The 24512-nt window shown below is 43.4% G+C and overlaps 1 protein-coding gene across 2 annotated transcripts in view; it reads right to left on the bottom strand.

Moving 5' to 3' along the window:
* Window positions 1–24512, bottom strand: part of LOC139060971 (homeobox-containing protein 1-like) — a 41095-nt gene that overhangs the window by 15010 nt on the left and 1573 nt on the right. Inside the window, exons 2-5 of one of the 2 annotated variants that reach the window (XM_070540328.1) lie at window positions 21166–21321; window positions 16869–16958; window positions 12600–12791; window positions 8072–8164 (exon numbers count right to left, since the gene is read on the bottom strand). In XM_070540328.1, coding sequence (XP_070396429.1) covers window positions 8072–8164; window positions 12600–12791; window positions 16869–16958; window positions 21166–21321 — 531 coding nt within the window. The remainder of the gene's footprint in view (window positions 1–8071; window positions 8165–12599; window positions 12792–16868; window positions 16959–21165; window positions 21322–24512) is intronic. The other variant, XM_070540329.1, reaches the window with a different exon arrangement.

The following is a 24512-nucleotide window of genomic DNA, read 5'->3' as shown; positions in this document are numbered from 1 at the left end:
GGCACATGCACATCTGCATAATTAAGGAACGCGTACCATGTTCTATGACAGAGACCCCCTTTCATTCTTGATATGCTTCCCCGCAATAAATTAAGTATGCTTATCCGCATAGCACGGCTGTATTGCAGCAAACCTGACAAGTGATGTTTGGTGTATCTGACAAGGCCAATTTTTAGATAGAAATAATGTAAGTTTGGACCCATAGAAATGTATGGACGTCAGCCTGGACATTTCATCGGAGTTGAATTCACCAAAAAATTGAATTAACCATTGTCGAATTATTGGAAGTGTACTGCATTAAAATTATGATGACTGGTGCGATGTGCTACAAACATAAAAGATACACTATGTAAGGGGTTACACAATATATTAATATCGCACTAGCATTGGTGTCTCACCAGGGCCCTTGAATGCAAGGACATAGAGGCATGTGCCATACAAAACGCTACTATCAGCAGCAGCTTCTGGTGAGAGGAATTGCTATGGCTGATAACGTGTGATAAAGAGCAATCAGTCGAGCACAGCAAAACAAGACACAGGGAACAAAGCTAAGAGGACAAACAGGTGCTAAACTCTACCCTCCAACCCGAATTTATTTTCTGATTGAAGCAATGACTGGCACCTAGCCAGTTACTGCCGAACGCATGGATGCAGACCTCTGTTTGAAAAGTTTGTTTTATTATAACGACGTCCTTATGAGCTTATACACTGATCATAGAAGCTGAACGTATTTTAAAGAATAGAGGGTTAAATGGTGTCAGCTGACCTTCAACTGACCGCAATGGAAAAGAGTGTACCTCGACTCTGCTGATGGTTAGAAAAAGACTGCTGATAGGGCTAGGCTTCAGGGAATCAGCTGTGTACAAACAATTTTCTTAATCATTTGCATACATTATAGTGAATGCAGGCAAAGTAAACTACGAAGTTAGCAGCTGTGTGTCTTGTCAATTTTCCACTCATTTTTTCCTTTTTCTGGCAATAACGTGCTTGCTATCTACAAATTAACTAATTCACCCAAAGAAGGTGCCCACAACGAAGCAGAACATCACAACATTCTCGTGTTCAAAATTAAATTGAAATTCTGGAGTTTCATGTGCCAAAACCACCATCTGATCATCAGGCATGCCATAGCGGGGGATTCATTTCTAACCACCTGTAGTTCGTTAATGCGCACCTAAATTTAGTCATGGGTGCTCTGGCCCTCACTCCGACGAACTTGGTCATCAGCTAAGCTGCTACTCATTGTGCAGCTCGTTGTAGCAGCACAATAGATGATTGAGCAAGCTAGAGTGAATGCCAAAATGTTGTGATGTCTTGCTCCCATGTGACCACCTTCTGCATCATGACCCATTAGACAGCTACTCAGAAGCAAAACCAAAGTTTGTTCGTAGAAAAGCCATTAGAGAGTTTTAGAATAGGGACCCCAAACAAAAACGTTTGGGGCCCCAAGGAAATAGCGTTGAAGCCACTGCGCATGCGCGAGATGCAAACTGCGTTTGGGTTTGGTGTCGGGCATGCTATTTCACTGATTTAGCGGGAGCCCAAGAAGCTGCCCCAAGATTTGCATAAACAAACATGGCAGCACCCATCAAAGCGACGGTTCTAACCTAGCATCAAACCGGGCTCAATTCTTATTAACGCGTGAATTTTGCAAGCTGGGAGAAGTGAGTGCGGTTATCGCGTTTTCTCAACTAGCGCATTATGATGATTGATTTATTAGACGCTGCTGATTCCAAATTCGATTGTTGATTTCATGGCTCATAGTCCTAACACGGCTTAACTTGGCTGGTAATTGTAATTAAATGCGGAAACACAAATGTAAAAATTACTCTTATCATAAAATGGTATATTTTTTTTAATTACTTATAACAGATTTTCTTTGACGCCGCAGTGGTGCTGCAAACGCAAGATGATATCCCCAAACGCAAAGCCCTATTCTAAAACTCTTCACTCCTGCATGCCCCAACGCTAACACCTGCAAAGCTCTTTGGGGCCACAAATGTTCAAGGCCCCTATTCTAAAACTCTGTATTATGTAAATTACTCAGGGTTCTTCGAGGCTTGCTAATACGTTACTGGAGGTGTGATATCAGTTCGTCAACCATTAATGTTGTCAGAATTCTGCACAGTTCAATTGCGATGTAAAAAAAAATGCCAAATACAAGTTTTTTACTGCACCAAATGTGATCAAACTTTGCCAGCTTGCTGTGACATGGAATGTTTTAACAAGCAATGCATAACTGAAGCTAAATAATTTGGTGTCATGGCCCCCTTAATGAGAATCCAGGACATACGTAATTAAAGAAGCCACTAATTTTTATTTCTGAACACTTCGGTGATGGAGTGTGTGATGCAGCCAACCTTATGGCATTGAGGTTTGTCACTCGTCAAAGTGTTCAGTCAGTCAACCTTCTGGTGTTCTTTCCTTTTTTCCCCCCTTGTGCTGGAGATGGCGAGTGGTTGACACCACAGTCCAAACCCTCCTGTTCAATTTTTGTTGTGCCCGTTTGCATATCAAGAAAGGCAACAGGCAAGGAGACAATCTCTCCAGTGCTGCTCACTGCACGCTTAGAAGTATTCATGGTATTATACTGGGAAGTATTAGGAGTAAGGATCAATGGTGAATATCTCAGCAACCTGCAATTTGCAGATGACAATGTCCTGTTCAGCAACACTGGGGATGAATTACAACAAATGATTCAGGACCTCAGCCGAGAGAGCATAAGAGTACGGTTGAAGATTAATATACAGAAGATAAAGGTAATGTTCAATAGCCTAGCAAGAGAACAAGAATTTGTGATAGGCTGCCAGCCTGAAGAATCAGTGCAAAAGTATGTTTATCTAGGTCAATCACTTACAGAGGACCCTGATCATGAGAAGGAAAATGACAGAACAAAAATGGGTTGGAGTGCATACGGCAGGCATTACCAAATTATGACCATGAGCTTACTGCTATCGTTGGGAAGAAAAAGCGCACAATCATTTCACTTCACCAATACTAACATACGAGGCAGAAATTTGGAGGTTAATGAAGAAGCTTGAGAAGAAGTTAAGGACCGCAAAGCATGGGTAGTTGATATTCTACTTGAAATTAGGACAAAAAAAAATTGAGCTGGCCAGGCCATGTAATGAGTAACACATTTAACTGGTGGCATATTTGAGATACAGAATGGGTGCCAAGAGAAGGGAAGCAGAGTCAAAAACAACAGACAATTAGGTAGGGTGATCAAATTAGGAAATTTGCAGGCATAAGCTCAGGTTAGCTGACGCAAGAGAGGGGAGACTGGAAACTGCTGGAAGAGGCTTTCGCCCTGTAGCGGATATAAAAAAATGGGCTTGCGCTTCATGTGAAAGGTGCAGCTCAGTGACAAAACCGTTACAGGCATTCGTTGCAAAACTACAAATCAGCCATCAGGGATCACTAAATGTTTTCATGGTACAGGCAAATTTGGTGTAATCGTCTTGATTGTGGAGACATATTGAGTTCGTTGTAAAAGGTGCGCGACTGCACACAAATACTCAAGGAAGCGGAAGGGCAGAGAGCAGCTGTTGTCACTGCCTTATTGATGGACCATTGCATGCACCGTGTGGAAGCTTCAGGTTCGGTTCCCCCCAGTGGCAGGTTGCCATTTCTTCTAACAATACCTTGATTTGGGCGAATCGGTTCATCTTGACAGTTCTAATTAAAAAAGTGCTAAAGACGAAGATGAAGTCGAAGGAACACATATGACAGAACTGACGCTACTTCTAAATGGCATTTATTACAAACCGTCATCTATTTATGCCCTGCGCATCACGTAATCATGTTGTTAGAAGAAATGGCAACCTGCCACCGGTGGGAACCGAACCTGAAGCTTCCACACGGTTGCCATTTATTCCACACAGGTTGACATTTCTTCCAACAATGCCTTGATTTGGGCGAGTTTGTTCATCTTGACAGTTTTCATAAAGAAAGTTCTGAAGACGAAGATGAACTTGAAGGAACACATACGACAGAAATGATGCTACTTCGAACTGGTGTTTATTATAAACGGTCATCTATTTTTGCTCTGTGCATCATGTACATCATGTTGTTGGAAAAAATGGCAACCTGCCACCGGTGGAAACCGAACCTGAAGCTTCCAACAATACCTTGATTTGGGCGAGTTGGTTCATCTTGACAGTTTTAATAAAAAAAGCAATAAAGACGAAGACGAAGTCGAAGGAACATATACGACAGGACTGATGCTACTTCCAACTGGCGTTTATTACAAACGGTCATCTATTTATGCTCTGCGCATCCCGTACGTCATGCACTCATTATCATAGACACAAAGATTGAAGTGAATCATATCATATGTGCGATTGTATGGTCAATCAGTTCAAGCATCTAGACATTTCGTGTAGTGTCCATACGTTTCTGTCGAGATATCTAGACACGTGAAATGATTGACCATACAATCGTACGTATGATATGATTCATTTCAATCTGCGTATGATAATGAGTGCAGGATGTACATGATGTGCAGAGCATAAATAGAGGATCGTTTGTAATAAACGCCAGTTTGTATGTATGATAATGAGTGCACGATGTACGTGATGCGCAGAGCATAAATAGAGGACCGTTTGTAATAAACGCCAGTTTGTGTGTATAATAATGAGTGCATGATGTATGTGATGCACAGAGTATAAAGAGAGGACCGTTTGTAATAAACGCCAGTTTGTGTGTATGGTAATGAATGCATGATGTACGTGATGCGAGAGCATAAATAGAGGACCGTTTGTAATAAACGCCAGTTTCTGTGTATGATAATGAGTGCATGATGTATGTGATGCGAGAGCATAAATAGAGGACCGTTTGTAATAAACGCCAGTTTGTGTGTATGATAATGAGTGCATGATGTACGTGATGCACAGACCATAAATAGAGGACCGTTTGTAATAAACGCCAGTTTGCGTGTATGATAATGAGTGCATGATGTACGTGATGCGAGAGCATAAATAGAGAACTGTTTGTAATAAAGGCCAGTTTGTGTGTATGATAATGAGTGCATGATGCACGCGATGCACAGAGCATAAATAGAGGACCGTTTGTAATAAACGCCAGTTTGTGTGTATGATAATGAGTGCATGATGTAAGTGATGCACAGAGCATAAAGAGAGGAGCATTTGTAATAAACGCCAGTTTGTGTGTATGATAATGAGTGAATGATGTACATGATGCGAGAGCATAAATAGAGAACCGTTTGTAATAAACGCCAGTTTGTGTGTATGATAATGAGTGCATGATGCACGCGATGCACAGAGCATAAATAGAGGACCGTTTGTAATAAACGCCAGTTTGTGTGTATGATAATGAGTGCATGATGTAAGTGATGCCAAGAGCATAAAGAGAGGACCATTTGTAATAAACGCCAGTTTGTGTGTATGATAATGAGTGAATGATGTACGTGATGCGAGAGCATAAATAGAGAACCGTTTGTAATAAACGCCAGTTTGTGTGTATGATAATGAGTGCATGATGCACGCGATGCACAGAGCATAAATAGAGGACCGTTTGTAATAAACGCCAGTTTGTGTGTATGATAATGAGTGCATGATGTAAGTGATGCACAGAGCATAAAGAGACGACCATTTGTAATAAACGCCAGTTTGTGTGTATGATAATGAGTGAATGATGTACGTGATGCGAGAGCATAAATAGAGGACCGTTTGTAATAAACGCCAGTTTGTGTGTATGATAATGAGTGCATGATGTAAGTGATGCACAGAGCATATAGAGAGGACCATTTGTAATAAACGCCAGTTTGTGTGTATGATAATGAGTGAATGATGTACGTGATGCGAGAGCATAAATAGAGAACTGTTTGTAATAAAGGCCAGTTTGTGTGTATGATAATGAGTGCATGATGTATGTGATGCGAGAGCATAAATAGAGGACCGTTTGTAATAAACGCCAGTTTGTGTGTATGATAATGAGTGCATGATGTACGTGATGCACAGACCATAAATAGAGAACCGTTTGTAATAAACGCCAGTTTGTGTGTATGATAATGAGTGCATGATGCACGCGATGCACAGAGCATAAATAGAGAACCGTTTGTAATAAACGCCAGTTTGTGTGTATGATAATGAGTGCATAATGTAAGTGATGCCAAGAGCATAAAGAGACGACCATTTGTAATAAACGCCAGTTTGTGTGTATGATAATGAGTGAATGATGTACGTGATGCGCAGAGCATAAATAGAGGACCGTTTGTAATAAACGCCAGTTTGTGTGTATGATAATGAGTGCATGATGCACGCGATGCACAGAGCATAAATAGAGGACCATTTGTAATAAACGCCAGTTTGTGTGTATGATAATGAGTGCATGATGTAAGTGATGCACAGAGCATAAAGAGACGACCATTTGTAATAAACGCCAGTTTGTGTGTATGATAATGAGTGAATGATGTATGTGATGCGAGAGCATAAAGAGAGGACCGTTTGTAATAAACGCCAGTTTGTGTGTATGATAATGAGTGAATGATGTACGTGATGCGAGAGCATAAATAGAGGACCGTTTGTAATAAACGCCAGTTTGTGTGTATGATAATGAGTGCATGATGTAAGTGATGCACAGAGCATATAGAGAGGACCATTTGTAATAAACGCCAGTTTGTGTGTATGATAATGAGTGAATGATGTACGTGATGCGAGAGCATAAATAGAGGACCGTTTGTAATAAACGCCAGTTTGCGTGTATGATAATGAGTGCATGATGAACGTGATGCGCAGAGAATAGAGGACTGTTTGTAATAAACACCAGTTTTAAGTAGCGCCAGTCCTGTCGTGTGTGTTCCTTCTACTTTGTATTTAGCGCTTTTTAATGAAAACTGCCATTTTTTCCACTTTCTATTGCCCCTTTTGACCATATTTCTATGTTCAACATTTATTTATTTATTTATTTATTTATTCATACTGCAGGCCAACATACTGGCCCATGCAGGAGGTCTAATACAGTTGACAAGGTAATAAGAATACAACAAATAATACAACAATATACAACAAATACAACAATACAACAAAGATAATACAATACCCTGAATACAACAAAGATAATAAAAAAAAGTATATATAAACAGTGCATGAAAATTTTGTTAAGTGCACAGTTAGTTCCCTCTATGCTTTTCTTGGCTTCACTGTCTGCTGGCTTCATATATTTGTAACTAACAAAAAGATCGAGCCTCTCGGTTCCTATTCTTCTTACCCAATGCAGTGACAAGTGTAGAAAGTGCACCGATTATTGCCTGTCTTCTCCTCCAACAGTAAGAGCTGTTCTTATTGCTTCACCCCTAGCAAAACTCTACTGCGTTGCTTCTCCCAACAGGCTTCAAGGCGTTGATAAATCTATATCTGACCTCTGGCAAATCACCCAAAACAGCATTTCTGGCTGGACTAAATGAATGTGCATGCATTTTTTAAAAAATTGCTCAAGTTGAAGTTAACGTAAGCTGAATGAGTGGCTACCACTTTTAAAATGGTTAACCTTCTCAGACCCAAAAGGAATTCTAGTGACACAGCACCTTTTAAAATTCATTCCTATTGTCAACCAGTATGTTCTATTTCTGAAAAAGTGCTTGCATGATCAGGTGGCAAAGACACATGCTCGTATCAGCACCTCCACTGAGTATCCAGTACTCGTTTGTTCACAAAAATGTGTCTTTTGTGTTCCTAAACACACAGATAAAGGTTTAAACCCACATGGTGGTTCTTCGCCTTCCCTTTTCAACCTGGTTTGCTGCAGCATCAGGACAGCATTTGAAATGCACAACAAATTTATTTTTCGCCAACATTCGTGATGATGCAGCAGCATGTCTCACAGAGAAGCATAAATTTTCTCAAAAAGATAGTTTATCACTCGTGGTTGAACTTCACAAAAGATGGAAGCTGTTCTCCACGGAGGTGAATGCGGGGTCCGAAGAGGTTAAAATCCGGCTTAAGTCGTTACAGTGCTGTAGTAATATTGCTAAAAAAAACCAACAGAGATGCAATATCTGACTTTCACAGCGTAGGTAACAGCAACGTGCGCATGTAGGCGTGGAACATACGTGTCTGGACTGAGCGGTGGAACTCCCTCTTGCGCCTGTTGGCAAACCAGTTGCTCACGTTGGTTATTGTCATGAAGCCGCACCTGCTTGAGCCTGCAATCAGACAGCCACGCAGAATGAAACACCCCTGATGCATTTTCCACTTTCTGAAATGAGGTCCAGGAAAAAGAAACATAATTACTTTGTTACCACGCCAATCATTATGACACTGAGAGAAGCATATTCAGTGAAGGTAGCTTAGCGGCCATGGCATTTGCCCTGTTAAAGGGACCCTAAAGGCAAATATTAAGTCAAGCTAAAGTGATAGAGCAGTGCTCGAGAATTTCCAAGGCGTCAGTATTATTACGAAGCCCTAATAAATGAGAAATTGAGGTAAATGCAGGACATGGTTAGAGACTCCCCCGGGACGTTCAAGTACTTGCTCGATGATGAAAGCACTTTTCAGTTCAATTCTGTCACTAGCACTCAACCATTCATTGCAAAAAACATGCTTGTATTGTATTACAAGATGAAAAAAAAATGCTACTTGTCCGGTTCTATTTCATTCTTAGAAAAAGGAAGTAATTGAAATTACCCTTCACAACAATACAGGCGGTCAAAAGGTTTCATTTCCGCTCGACTCCGCACTACCTGTGCTTTTGCATTTCACTAGTTTTGTTATCATGTAGTGCTGCGCTGGTTTTGCTGGCTCGCAAAACTCACATAAACTGCACGTAGCAGAGAATTCAATGTTTATGTGATGTCGCGGGATGCCCAAAAAGTCTACGCCACTTGACCAAAAAACAGCTGCAGCGGCGAATTCACCGCTCTGTCTGGGCTCGGTACCACCATCTGTCGGGCCCCATTCCACTCACCGATGGCAGCAAAGTGCGATGATGGCGTATGCAACATCACCACTCTCCGGTTGGCTGGCAGGAGAGTTGAATTTCGAAAAAGGTGTTCAGACCCTTCAGATGCAATTTTCTCGTACACTGACTTTTTTCCTGGCGCGAAACAAGTGCTACGAGGTTTTTGGAATGGCATTTAAACAGTGCACATCAACTTAGCATTTGCTTTTAGTGTCCCTTTAAACTCGAAGTCACGTGTTCCATCCTGGCCGCGGCAATTGCGTTTCAACGGGGGCAGAATGTTCTTGCACCATGCATTGAGCTCACATTAAAGAACCACATAAAAAAACTAATCCGGAGTCCCCAACTATGGAGGTCCTCATAATCAGATAGTGGTTTTGGCTTGTAAAATCCCAGAAATTAAGTTGAATTATCTTAACGGTCACAATGAAGTGAAATTCCTTCTAGAATACCTGACCCAATCTACTTTTGTCAAATTTTAAGACCATTTTTCACCACTGACGTTGTCCAAGAAATGAAAGGGGATCATCACCATAGTGTATGGAAGCCTGCATGGCAGGCGCTATGCCACTACGCAACTCTGCAGCTAATGTAAGCAATTGGGTCGATAATAAATGCTGCCGGTTTGCATCCCAAATCCCAAGTCTCTTTATGAAGGATGGCTCTACACAAGAATGACCACAGAAAAAATGTGTTTTCGTTGTTTTCTGCAGCTCTCTATATATTAAACTGCTGAATTTGGCAAACTGGAATAGCGAATCTGTTTATACCGTCGTGAATATGTTTGATCTGTTGCAGATCTATTTACATACATTGGCCAGTATAGCCAACAAACCGCCTTTTACAAGACAATGTAGACAACTGTTCGCCTGTATTTCGGCAGCGGGAGGTTCCAACTCTTCTAGTGATAGTCCAAAAAACTCAAGCAAGACTGCAGTCAAAGCACAGCCTAGATCTGCTAAGAGCAATGGGACAAGTGCATGGCCCACAGAACCAGTCCTACTGATGGCCGCCAAAACAAGATATATGCGAAATACTGGAAGCTGGCTTTTCCACATTGTTAAGTTACTCTAAACAATATGGCCGATGCTCTGCTCACTGCATTATTGAGTCTAAGGCAGGCTTACAAACAGTGAGGGCGTAGAAAAAAAGTAAAGCGGTGGCAAGGACAGCGGCACTTGCTCTCACACTCTCACTTTTACCCGTCTAGAGCGACGTCCGCCCCCATGTTCGGTTAAAACGAGATATATGGGGAAGCGCATACACATAATTGCCTATATCCCTTGTTACCACTGTTACCACAAAATTTTGTTACCACAAAAGCAAGACGCCTGTTCCCAGGCGGTACCCATGTTGAGCAAGTTAGGAGTATTGGTTTTTGTAATGTGGCTTGATCCTGGTCCATAGGACGACGACGACGATGAAGCTAAAAGTGCAAGCCACTGCTTGCGCGCGCCGTGCTTAGTTCACTAGGCCTAACCAGTGATGCTTTACTAGTAGCCAGTGACCACAGTTGCTGTTTTGTGCTTAGTTGACATGACAGAAACTTTGTTCATGACCACCATGTTTGCAACATCGCGTGCAAAGGTCATGCCCAAAACAATGTGCAGCATCCAAAATTTCAGTTATTCTCGCATATACTGGTGCTAAGAGGCAGGTTAAAAATATTAGGCCACCGAAAAATCTATTGGCGGCTGTATTTTACATTTTTGCTAGCACAATATATATTTTGAGGCACATGCAAAAAAAAAATTAAAGAAAATTGCTTCACTTATAACCAATGCAATGTCACATCCTATGTTTTCGATTTCGTTATCACAGGAAAAATACCCAATGATCACCAAGGTTTAGATTTACTTCCTTATATCCGATAATTTGTTATATACATGTTCAATACAAGCTTCGACTGTATTTACAAAACAAAGGATCATCACCACTGAAATTGTGCATCTGCTTTCAAATTGTAAGGCGACAAATCCAGCCTGGTTCAATAGAACATGGGTAACCAAACTTTCACAGCACCAAAACGCACTTGGTCCAGGTTATGCCAGCAAATGTAATCTGTCTGTGAACAGGAGAGGAGAAATAAAAAAAATTTAACCTCGGGTTTTACGTAACAAAACCACAATATGATTATGAGGCATGCCGTAGTGGGGGACTCAGGATTGATTTTGATGACTTGGGGTTCTTTAATGTGCACCCAATTTACGGCAAACGAGCATTTTCGCATTTCACCCCCATTGTGATGCAGCTGCCGTGGCAGAAAGGTTACTCGGGGACACGCTCTTGGTCATGCTAAAGCAGCGATGGCAATTACGTACCACACCATACAGCCGATTTTGGGCACTCTCTTTGAAACTTTTGAATGATAAAGTGCATACTAGAATGTCATGTTTAAAGCAACTTTTTGAACTTTGGAGTCGCTAAAATTGTTCTGTTATGCTGCTATTCCCTCCAGGTGCCAATTAATTCTGTCCACTGCAAATTTAGTTTGGCTACATTTCTTGCATCCTCACAATAATGAAGTGTGTCCAGCTGCAGACTGCATTGGGCGAGTTTCAATATCTCCGTAAATTTTGTCAAGCTTACAGGATTTACACTCCCTTGAAGAACTGCTGACAAAAATTTCAGACATGAGAACATGGACCATTTCATGTCTAATGTACTCAAAAAGCACCTACCTATCCAGCCACTTGAAAGATATGCATGGTGTTAAACACCATGAAAATATGGAAGAGGTGAACCCACTACATGATGGCATACAAAACCAAGAGCGAACACCCTACCGTCTACCTTCCATCTCGTTTTAATGAAGTATTGCACACATATTATTCAAATTTGCAGTACAGGTCTAATCAAAAATGTTTTAAGATGAATGCAACAATTCTGATATATTATTTTCAGTGATGCTTTCACTTCTGACAGGCTATCTTGTGCATATAGTGCCCCATGGGAATGTGTAACTCCAGTGCAACTCTAGCGCTTGAAGGGGGCAGAGCTTTGGACTTGGTTGCAGGTGGTGCAGCCTTCGTGCCCAGAGGACCCAGGACCCCCAAATTACTGTACAGTCACGTGGCCCACCTTAAATGAACCTTTATTACATAGATAACACAGATAAGCTATTTTCGAACTTCTAAGTTCCCTTATCACTTCACACTCCTCAGTTCCCTTATCACTTCACACTCCTCCCAACACCAAGAAGTTGAGTTTCGTTTTAAATTTCATTAATTAACTACTGCATATATTCTCATGACTTCTTAGCATTACAGACATTATATCTAATTTCAGATTGTAGCATTATTTTGCAGGATTTGTAAGTGGGAAATTAATTTTAAAAATACGCTGAACCGACAAAGTGAAAATGACCTTGCGTGACCTTGCCGAGAGATCCCTACATAACGCCTTTGCATTAAAATTAACAACACTTGAGCAGATGCTGTCAAAACCCATGAAGTCATGGCGATTTGGTGCCAGAACGTCAGGCGTCTTCGCCACCCACCTTTCGCTTTCGCGTCTGTTCTGTCTTACCAAGCATCTTTTCACAGTAAAGGGGGCTATTCTGGCATTGCAGAAGCGTAACTTACTAATGTGGTTCAAATAATTTTTCTTTTTGCCGTCCCTTTAACCGATCGGAGCGGGTGTACAGCAAGCAAAGAAAGAAAGCAACGAGAGCGACGGACCACTCTCCATGGAGTAGGTGTTGCACTCCTCCACGACCCTCTCCTTGTCGTTCTGGCTAGGGTAAGGGTTCCGCTGGTAGTGCCTCTCCAAGATTTCCAGGTGACCCTTGACAAAGGTGAAGCGCTCGCGCTGCTTGGTCAGCCGCTTCAGCGCATCCTGGGGCAGCCTTGTCATGTCGGTGCTCGGGGTGGCTGCAACGCACAAGAGAACGTCGCACATTGAAAGAAGTGCCGTTTTGAGGCAATGGCTGCTGCAAGTTTTTCTTTTAACCGGCTTGTTATAGAGTCTAGGTACCAGTATCAATCTTAACATGTTGCACAGATTTCCTTAACACTTTGACTGTCTAGTTTATTTTCCAAGTGCTCCTCGAACTCTGCCAGGTTTGCTTTTGTTGCTTCAGTGGACTTTTCACACTGTAAGAAAACCTACTTCTTCGTTGTCATTGTATCCAATTTCAGAATTTATAAAAGGTTCATACATTGTGAATAGACCTGCGACAATGGCTCACCATGGCTTCCCAGTCAATATTCAGCTCCTGCTGGGTTTTTCTAGCATGTTGGTTTGGTGGAGATCTTATGCTACGCAGCAGAGGTTTGTTCATCACTGCTTTCTCTGAATTCAGAATTCATCAACAGTTTATCAATTATTTCATCTGCCAAAGTGCGGACGGACTTGCCAACTGGTTTGCCGTGGCAGCCCTGCCGAGCCGGAGCAACAGGGCACACAGATCTTCCACCTGCTATCAGAAAATTACCTGACGAGTTACGAGTGTTTATATGTCTTCTTCATAGATGGCACAACAGGCACACACTGATATTTTTTGCAAGAGGGTATTTTTTGCAGGAGTTGATTCGGAAGAGGCGGGAACTGCACTGAAAACACAAAGCGAGTATACTCGGGAGAAGCAGTACCCATGCTAGGATGGGTTCACAAGTTACCTCCAAGGTGGCAGTCAAGGGGCTAACAGAACAGCAGTTTTGCGAGACTATCACATCACAATGCATACGGGCCTGCAATGGTACATATAATATACAGTAGAACGCCGTTGACAGATTTTTAAGGGACCGTGGGAAAAAAATGTACCAGTCGAGAAAACGTAACCGTGAGGAAGGGCGCAAGTCACTACGGCACAATGTCAGAAGCAGTCCGAGTGGCTGCCAGTGCACTTAGCTTTCTTGGTTCTCATACTGTGACAAGGAACGACACGTCCGCGCGAGTGTAACTAAGGGAGACATATGGTGTTCTGTGACAGTGGCCCCTACCACAGTATTTTGTGTGTGCTTCAATGCATAACACTGTGCTAAAGCTTGTGGGGTTTCGGGCTCTCGCGGTGGTTGTGTGGGGGCCATTGCGTTGTGTTGCCGGAGGCTCCGTGTCCCTCTCCTCCTTGCCTGGACGGGGTGGCAGTGGGTCATAAAACACTGTCGCTCTGTTGTCATTCCACCCATGAGAAGGTCAACAGGCTTTCCCCATTGGCTGACATTTTGGCGGGAGTCGGGCCCTGCTTGCGTGCACTGCGGGTACGTGCGCACAAAACAGGGCCCGAGGAGACCACATTGGGGCGTCTGAAGGTGCGTACGTGTTCTTCTCTGCCGGTGGCAGCCCCCTTTGTCTGCCGCCAGCCGATGGTTACATCGGCTCGTCGGGGTCCCAGCCTCGGCGGGAGTGTGCACTTTTCCGTCATCTATGTCCAGAGGCAGCGTCTTCCGATCGTGCCCCAGTCTGTTGTTTCTTTCTATTTCCATTTTCTCTGCTGTGGGGCGCGCGATGGCAGGCGCTGACCGAAGGATAGGCAGCTTCTTACAGCTGGGTTCTTTGTTCTTTGTTTCTCTCTCTGTCGCGGTGCGCCGTTAGCGGCCACCGGCAACCATTTGGGGACGTTTTGTGTCTCAATTAGCTTCAGATTCGGACGTAATGCTAAACTGTGTGTTTGTATTGAGTCCCAGCTTAATAAATGTTATTTGTGGCTTCTAGAGAGTTCGCCTAGGGTCTCCCTTGCCGCGCGCGTGGTCTCGCCTTCCCCTAAGCTGGGGCCAGCGGGGCACATATGTGTGCAGTTGCGTGACAGCACATGGAGTGGGCCGGAGCAGGCGCAAACCCGGTGCCCTGCACGCATGGCGTCTCGGAGTGCTCGAACCCGCGGTGGTCGTCCAGCGCGCGCAATATCAGAGCGTGCACGCCATGAGTGTAGCGAGGAGACCACAAGCTGACTAAAGGAAACTGGCAATTGTGAAATGCGAATAAGACCCTTGCAGGCCCCAAAGTAAATGTAGCCCAGCACTTGTTCTCGGGTAGTTTTAATCAAAACACACTTTATCTGGTTAAAATCTAAGCCAACGGGATTTCGGTTGGGACCACGAAAACATAATGTAGCAGCCAAGAAAACGCAACAGAGAGGAATGTTGATGAGTGTGAATGTTTGCACATGCCATAGAGCCATGCAGTTTCCCACGATAGTACCTAGAGGTAAATCTGGGCACCACCATCTATGTAAACATCCTAACAGCTGCTGCACCACTGTAGCAATGGTGAGGCACCACTGAGCCTCCAGGTGGGTATTTATTTAACTAAGCATGATAAAAATGTGCAGCTTCTGCAAGAGCAGTGCATGCAATTCACTACAATTTACACCTGCGGTAACCTAGCATGTCCTGCCGCCTGCACAGGACAAGCATCCATTGCCTCGTATAGGCTTTAGCCCATGTACGATGCTCAACATTTAAAGGGACCCTGAATTGATTTTGACGATTTGCTACAAACGTACTGAGTCGTTAGAGTAGATCCTTCTGATCATTAATTGACACATGTAAGTGCTCCGCATAAAGCGTGTAATTTATTATAAGGTTTTAAAAATGCACATCGCTGCCAATCGCAGCACACTGCTCGGCAGAATTTTAAGCCGACCCTAACCATATGACGGAAATCAAACATATGACGTCAGTAGGGTGAGCTATCCGATTGGCTGACCAGGGCGCGTGATCAATAATTTGTTTTCATAAAAAGAAAGCAACATAAAGAGAATGCACAAAAACAATTTTTCAGTACACTTACGCACTTCCGGCACACAGCAAGTGTCACCTGCTTGTGTTACAACATGCTCCGTCTTTGACGAGAGCTCTGTCGTCAGTGTCGGGCTGTCTTTTTGTGAGCGCTATGATTTGACTTTGTTGCGTTGTGGACTGCAAATGTAGTGACTGGCAATATGTCAAGCTGCGACATCGTGTCCTTCTGCAAGCCAGTAGACGAGCGGACTGGCTACAGCGCATCGGACTGCCGCTATCCGATGGGCGCCAGGATTTGTGCGATCGCGGCCGTCATTTTACACCGGAAGATTACTAATGCAATACTGTTTCGAGAGTCCGGTATTAGGGTAAACGCAAGCGCAAGGGGACAGGGCCTGGCCGTGTCCCCTTGCGTGTCGTTTCAAGGGATGAACAGAAGCGCAAATGTGAATGGTCTCCAAAGTGCAGCCACCTGGTGGCATGGAGCTTAACCACACACAGTAGCAGTAACAAAATGTATTCTTCTTTGCGGCTGGTGTAAATTTTTCGCAGGAGTGTAATCGTTAACACATTGTTTTTGTAAGTGTTTAAACTGTTTTACACTTGGTTAGAGCAATATTAGCTCTTTCTTTGGCTGGTTAAGCTCTGTGCCAACGGGTGGCTGGACCATGGAGACCGATCAGGCAGCTCACATACGTCTACGCTAAAGTTCCTTTATCAGCTTACGTTTATGCCTCCACCGTTCCGTCTAAACGTTCAGCTAGTGTGTGATTACCGGAATACCAGACACGGTCGGTGCTACGACAGAATGCTCGCAACGCACGCTGCTTCTATAGCTCTCGCTCGGGGTTGACGGCCAGCGGAGAGGTCTCGCGCAGGCGGGGGCGGGCTCAAAAACAACCAGAAGTGGACGTCGCATCGTGACGCAGATCCAGTGAAGGCGGAGCTTAGCCCCGATCGCTCGGCGAACGAGTTGAGAAGGAAAGGCATGGCTAGGGAGGAGGGTAACTTCTAATCGTTTGTAGTGCCATTAATACGTAACGCTTCACTTAAATTGTGCTGCGAGTGTTCTACTTAAGCTATACCCTACGCGTCTACAAAATTTGCCCGAACCGTTTCAGGGGCCCTTTAATATCAACGTCCATTCTATTATTAGTTAGAAAAGTGTTTCAGGGCTTCTTCTGTAATGGCCAGAAGACAATCATGCTCACATGCACCAGCTTTCTAGCGCTTGCAAAAGAAATGAAAACTGCAGTAGGTGCTCACAGTGCTTCAGCAGCTTGCTGGCATCCTTTCGACGATTGCAGAACCAGTTGTTCACCATGCTGGCGGTCACATCTGTGGGAACCGGTTCACCTGAAACGACAGCAATAAAATTAAAAGAAGAGGTGAGTGCATGCTCCAATGTCTTCGTACCAACCACCCCTGTCAGATTTCTTGAGGTTCTATGCAGAAAACAGTTCTGGAAAAAAATATATATATTGCGGAGGGCTACCTAAACGAAAGCATAAAAGCACCACTAACAACTATAGCTTTGTTATTGAGAGCAATAAGGATAATTTTTTTTCTTTTCTGGCAGCTTTTTTGCTAAGGATGCACCATATTGGAACCATCTTTTGATTCTTCTGGTAACATCCACTTGCACATGGTGCATTCGCTGACATTTGTAAGTGAAGCCATTTCTTTAATTAGGATTCCTGCACATTTATGACACTATTTCAAGCATGTTCAATACCAACTTACACCTTTCGCATAAAATAGCAGCGTGGAACGATACCACACAAGCAAGCCTGCCAATGCGATTTTTGCGTGCCGTCTACATGTATGAATTTTGCCACTGCCAAAGCAATTTATTGTTTGTGCTTTTTAATTGCAAATTAAATGTCTGTACAGCAGCACTGCATTATTTTGTTGTTCTTTGAACGCTTTCATTCGAACAAGTGGAGACACCTATCTTCAGTATCATAGAGCCTCAACAAATATTTTATTAACGAATAAAGTAAGACTGCACAATAAACCACCCTACAACCAGCACAGAAGCTTCCAGGTAAACGCCTGCCAACAAGCTCACTTGTCAAGGCCATTTAGTTGTCCAACAAGTTCCGACCTGTGGCACTACATATCGCTGCGCAAGAATCTGTGCTCACTGCAGTGATTCCATAGCCTTGACTCTGCTGCTTGGTACTGCTGCAACAGAGTATGTGTAACTTCAACAGCTACACTGTGAAAGAAAAAGACAGGAAATGGAAGAAAATGGATCAGAAGGTGATGCCATCTATCAATAGAGGCAGTTGTGACATTGAAACTTGACAACAAATTTAGACCTTGAGAATTGCCAAGGTCATCAGCGAAGCAGAGTCAGAGTGACTACATCAGTTCAGAAGCAACGCTGCCTTCCGCATTCAGAAGTCGACGCAGAGTTGACGACACTGCGTGTGCCAGCTATGTAAAGCATTAGGCCTATCAGATTGGCTGCTGTACCTTTAATTCTACTTCTACTTCTACTTCTACGGTCTTCTACTTTCATTTCACACATACTTTGGTATCCCGAGTGCTCACCCTATTACAATGAGTCAATAACAAAACCAGTGGCCAAGACCACTTTTACTGCTGGTGCGGGGTCACTAATGAGACACGTTTTCATGTACCAGCTGTTACAACTTGCCCTACGACAAAAACAAGTTTGGTGCATGACTGATTTCCTGCATTTTTGGGTGTGATGTGACACTCCGCTGGCAAAGATTGCTGCACCCTTGCGGGATCCACTAAATTGCCTATGGTCTTCTGAAAGAAAGGAATGGTCTCATGACGACACTGGGCAAATGACTGACCAACTCACCCACCCAGAATAAAGAAAAAGTATGTCCTTATGGTGGCCATGGCAAGGAAAAGATTGCCTAGCCCACCGTAGGAAGACAAACCCTCGACCACTACCAAACAATGGACCTGTCTTAGACATCGGGGAGAACAATGCGAGTTCTCAGCCTAGGGAACTAGGCACCCTCGGGAACCTTGAGACTATATAAGAGGCCCCAAACACACACATTCTAGACTCCCTTCCCTCATCATGTAAATAACTTATAAATATACGTTCCTGGTCAACATGACGCTCGCCTTCATCGTCGCCTCCTTCATACTGCAGTGAAGCGCACCTCACTTAGCCGAAGATGTATCAACCTCTAACTTGCCCTATTAGACGTCACTCACCCAAATAACACAGGTGGAGGATAGGTCATTGAGGAAACAGAAAACGTCCACAAGAGAAGCACAAAGAATTATCAGCAGCGACCAGGAACCAACAGGCTTCGTAAGCATCCGCTAGCAACCCATGCTTGCCACCCATCATTGCCATACCTATGCAACAACAAAATGCTGCCCATGGCGACTGCAAGCACCTCATTCGCAAGCACAAGCAACTATATGATCCAAGGGGCTTTTCACAGCAGTCATCAATTTCCCATTGCATTTTGTGAAATGGTAAAGGGGATTTAATAAAACATTTAGCTTGTTCATATACAAACACCAGTTCCATGAAATACCAGGTTTACCAGAAAAAGACACATGCGCAGCCATGCTGGTGGCACCATCTTATGGCAGAGAGTTCAGCCAGAGAGAATGCAAAGCCATTATAGCAGTGACCAACCACATTCAGGTTAGTTGCTTGTGTAAAGTGCCGGCAAGCAAGCCAACCATCAAAATGCAGTTTTTCCTTATTTTCCTCTAACAAGAACAACTATGACATAAAAACTGTTTACAGCGCAAACACATGCAACCACAAGGTATAAGGGACAGGACAAAAGCACTGTGTCCTGTCCCTTATACCTTGTGGTTGCATGTGTTTGCGCTGTAAACAGTTTTTATGTCAAGTATGCACCAACTCGCCCAGAAAGAAGTTTTAATGAAGAACAACTATGCTACACAAAAACGTTTCTAAGGTGCTGTTTTTAGACAACACATCACAAGATGTCACCACTGCCACTGTTAATGCCATCCATGTCTCTGGTAACCTAATACTCTGTGAAAATGTACCCCCCTCCAATGATGGACTGTTGATCAATAGGTCTAAGTTGCACAATTTTATTCCATGGCAGCGTAGGCTCAACTGAAAGACAATCATGGTAGTAGGATGATCCTCAGCACATTTTCTCATGAGTCTCTATAAATTACACAGTAATTAAACCACTGGCTACCAAAGCCATAGCCAGTGAACCGTGAAGTCCAACAACAGGGGCCATATTGCCAAAGCTGGCGAATCGCCGGGTTGGATGCTGGAGGCATAGTCGTTAACATGACACTACTTGTCCACTACACCATAGGATGGATTCTTTTTCTTCTTTTTGCTACCTGGTATTTGGCAAAATTTAGCATAGTGCCTAGAAGCGGAAAAAATAATCGGCATGAAGGGTTAAGAGGCGTGCATAATATTTGGTAGCCTATGGGTTATTTAGTATTACCTAATTTATGGAACAACAAGTTTCATTGATTTTATATATGCAAGAAGAATTCGGTCACGGGCTTAAAACATGTTCGCAACTTACATGTTGCCTGCAGGCGTTAAGAGAACAGAAACTATTATTTCGCCATTACTGAGGGAACGCAACCGCTCAAAACAATCAAATGTGGCAGTGACCGCAACAAAGCAGACATGTGTAGCCGTACTCGGCACTGGGAAGTCCAACAGAGCTACACTCAGCCCATAGAGGATTCAATTTACGCAAAGCTCAATGTCCCTGTTTCTTTCCTTGCCAAGCAATGGACAGAAATGGGCAAAAACAATTTGCATACACAAATGCATACATGATGACTGAAGCAGATATGCATACAGACAAGCCAAAGCTCTATAGTGACTAGGAATATCCCGGTAGCCTCTCGGTGTATATATATGTATATATCCCCCATTTCTTTGTGTCCTTGGCAATGTAAATGCATTGCCAGCATTATGTCACGATGTCAAATGCGAGTACCTTATTTGATTGTAACGTGCACCTTTTTTGAATAAAAGGTGCTTTTCAAAGTAGTGTGCGTGTTACAATCGTAACCAAGTCTACTCAAAAGTGCAATTGAAACCGTCTGTTACTGAAAAAAAAAAAAAAGCTCAATGGAAAGTAGCTAGCCACACTGACATTGAATGGGTCGTCTGAAGAAATCGACACTCGGAGACATCGTACAGTGGGTCCGTGGTGCGTGGAATGCCCTCCCGCAGACGGCGGTTGCACGGGCCTTCAAAAAGTGTGACATTTGTAATGCATTAGATGGAACTGAAGATGACTTTCTCTGGTTGGCAGATAGTGAAAAGGATGCATCGTCAAAATCTGAGAGCGACTAGCTGCTAAGATCTTGCTGTGTGAGTGTCTGTGTACCTTCGTTATGTCCAATCAAATAACTTAAACATGGTACGCGTCGACTTGGGTTTCGTCACTTGATGTGTGCAGTAGAATGGGCACCAAGTTGCTTCTTTTTATATTTGGGTGGTAATATAACTCCGCGGTAGAATTGTGCAAAGACAGTAGCTTGCCGCAAAATGACAGAAAACTTCAAAGGACGACCGAGACCGACAGCGTACCAGAATTGAGAGCACTGAGGTTGCACTCAGTGGCGATGGCATCCCTCTCGTCCGCCTCGGGATAGGGGTTGGCCTCAAATGCCCTCCGCAGCACCTGTAGCTGGGAGTCGGTGAAGCGGAAGTGGTGCCGCCGTGGGAATGCCAGGCCTTGAACGCCTGCGGGGATTCAACGGAGGGGCCAAGAGTGACTTCCCGGGGCAACTTTTACATTAGAAACAAGGCAGTCGGCCACCGCAAATTCTACCCGAGTTGTGTTCAAGTTTTCGCTTAACCCTCTCCATACCGACAGGACATCGGGAAAAAGACTAACCGATACCCTGAATGTTCTCCACGTAGAATGCCAAGTTGTCACTTAACTCTTCGTGTGCCGACAGAAAATTGGGAAAAAGCTAATTGAAATGATGAATTTTCTTTTTTTTTTTCCAAGGAGTTGCTGAGGTTAACAGCAACAAGGAGCTATTTCTTCAAAGTGCATCCTACAAGTATTCTCACACTATACGTCAGCAAGCCTACAGCCACGGACAACCAATGAGGGTCTCATCACTGCAAAGCCAGATAAAGTGTCAACGATAACTTGTCCTCTTCATCTCGTCAAAAATGGACTGACGAGGTGGACTAGAAGTCGGTTCACTACTTCTCAAGGATGCCAACAACCACTTGCGATGTTTACATGCAGAAAAAAAAAAACTAACTAATTCAACCAAGGAACCATGTGTCAGCTAATTCGACACACAAAAAATGTTGGAGGAAGGTCAGGTAGAAGTGCAATGCCTTTGCCAAAGGAGCGCACAGACAAATTTTCTTTCGAGATGCACAGTTATAGAGCAGCAGCAGCAGCAATGAACAACATGCCAGTGTGTGCACAGGGCATTTTGACTGATCAGATCAACAGTGCGAAAACTGATGCGAACTCGGAGAAGAAGTGGATGTGAGGAGCTCTGCATGTCCCGAGCAGTCTTGTTCCTCGCTCGTCCTTGTCACGCCCATTTCATCTCCAGAGTTTGCATCCTTTTTTTTCACTGTTGATCGGTCACCATGCAATTCTATCAACATGCCCAACTGACGGGGCAAATTTTCAGCTGGCCAACGCTGACGCAACCTACACATGCAAGGTTTGGGTACAGGCTAGTTGGTATTCTATGGTATCAATTGTCACTTAAAACGCATACATAGACGAGGGACAAAAAAGGACGACGAAGACAAGTGCTGAATGCCTGTCTGAAGACAAACACAACAGCACTTGTCTTCGTCGTCCTTTTTTGTCCCTCGTCTATGTATGCGCTGATTGTGAGGATTGATACCATAAACATGCAAAGTGTGTGGGCCAGAATGCCCTCTCGCCCACTCCCTTTCACAAAACTTATTCCTGAAATATCTGTCTCCCCATGCCTTCACCTCCCTTGGCAGCCATTCGAGAAATCAGCCTGTAAACTTAGTTTACTGCCTATCAGGAGCATAGTAAGACCACACAGAAACACAGCTCAATTTGAAGGGATTGTTCGTTCAGCATTCATACACTAGCTCAAGCACAGGTCAATATAGCGAGTTACTTCGAATGAATAAAACCACAGTTAGACGAAAACCTAAGAAGTCACTTTTACATTGGTGTTCAGGTGATGCAAATATGCCCTGCATAGTCCCACCAAGGTAGAATCGACCATACCAACATAGGAAACTCACCCAACTATATGAATGGATATACCGTGGTCATGGCTGCGAAACTTAAAATTCACAAAAATCAAACATCCAAAAGAGAAAGGTAAAAGAATACATCTTTTTTTTTTTTTATGACTGAAGATGTAGAGCGTTTACTAAAACAATTCAAGTGTTCATTCTGTACAGACACTGAGAATAGATACTGTGCTCTAAGTCGCACCTAGAATTATCCACACCACAAGCATAATGGAAATGTTCGCAAAATAATCCATGAAACAGCAGCCAACACTTTGTTTGCCATTGTACAACGATCTTATGGAATATCTGATGGTGCTGCGGATGGCCCGAATAATCAAAAGGTCCGAAAAGTCAGGTTTTGAAAATTGCCCGTCGCCTGTTTTTGTGTGCTTTCAAAATCAATATTACCCTATAGCAGATGCAAATTAAAAACCTTGGAATTACTGGTGTCATTACGACAATCCTAAATATGCTCTAAAGACTGGACATTTCATGATAGAATTGTAAATATGTTGGAAGGTGTGTATGGTATATACGGCTGCCAATTCATTTAAAACACGGCACCTGTCTTCCACAGCTGCGTTGCAGTCGGCAAATAGCACATCCTCTGCTGTTTCTGCAAACAAAGCGCAACTCCTGTGACCTCAAAAGTAAATGTGACTGTGAAGCAACAGTGTGTGAAGGACAAAAGCTACTATAATAACTGAAGCGATACGCTCCTGCATTCATTGTATTTCACGTTCTGCTACTTCGATATGCCGAACAAACTAGCACATCAACTTGTACGAAGTAAATGTGACTGAAACCACAATTTTGGGGCACGGTACAACACAGGCTCAAGACGCACCTTTCCAGGAAACACCAGTGCAGCTGGGTGTAATCAACTGTGCATGGCTTATGAAACGTGTTGCTAAACATATGCAGGAGTTGACGCAATACACCTTTAACTTCAGCTGATCCTCTATTGGGACACAGTAGGTGTGGCTGTAGAGGTCATTGACTGCCATAGCATCAATTCATTTCGTAATTACAACATGTTTAAATGGCACACACGACAAGTTAAGCCAGATATGTACACTGCCTAACGACTCCTTGTGACTACCTACTCCTTTTCATACTTCCTACGCTGTACCACGTAACAATGACATAGCCGCAACCTGTAATAAATGACATGCTACCTGTATGCAAACGTCATGAAGAGAAAGCACCCAGTGTAATACGGGGACATAAAAGAAACGTAAAAAGAAAAGAAGAGTGCACATGAAAATGTGCGTTTCACACAATGCAGTCTCTGTTGACGTTGACACTCAGGACTACAGGTGCAATTACAATTGTTACCACTCTGAAGGCTAAAAACCACAGAACCACTGAGCGAAATACACCCACACATGTAGGGGGCTGATCTGACTCTTTTTGAATGTCAGCTTAAATCTTTCACGGCATTGACGAGACCCACAACCGTAAGCAGTCACTTTGAAAAAAACCTAGGTATGAAAAAAAAAAAACCGCGCGACCTCTGAGGATTCGCTCGAGTACGTAGGTATAACAAAAACATCGCCGTCTTAAAAAAAAAAAAAGCGTGATATATTCCCAGACAATGCTACGCATGTCAAGCTTATCCCAAACAAAAAGATGCTGTGCATGAAACTAGATATCCTCTCAATAGAACGACC

Source organism: Dermacentor albipictus, chromosome 6 (assembly GCF_038994185.2).
Source record: "Dermacentor albipictus isolate Rhodes 1998 colony chromosome 6, USDA_Dalb.pri_finalv2, whole genome shotgun sequence".
Lineage (NCBI taxonomy): Eukaryota > Metazoa > Arthropoda > Arachnida > Ixodida > Ixodidae > Dermacentor > Dermacentor albipictus.
Note: the sequence above shows the minus strand (reverse complement) of the source record. Positions and strands in the feature narration are given on the sequence as shown.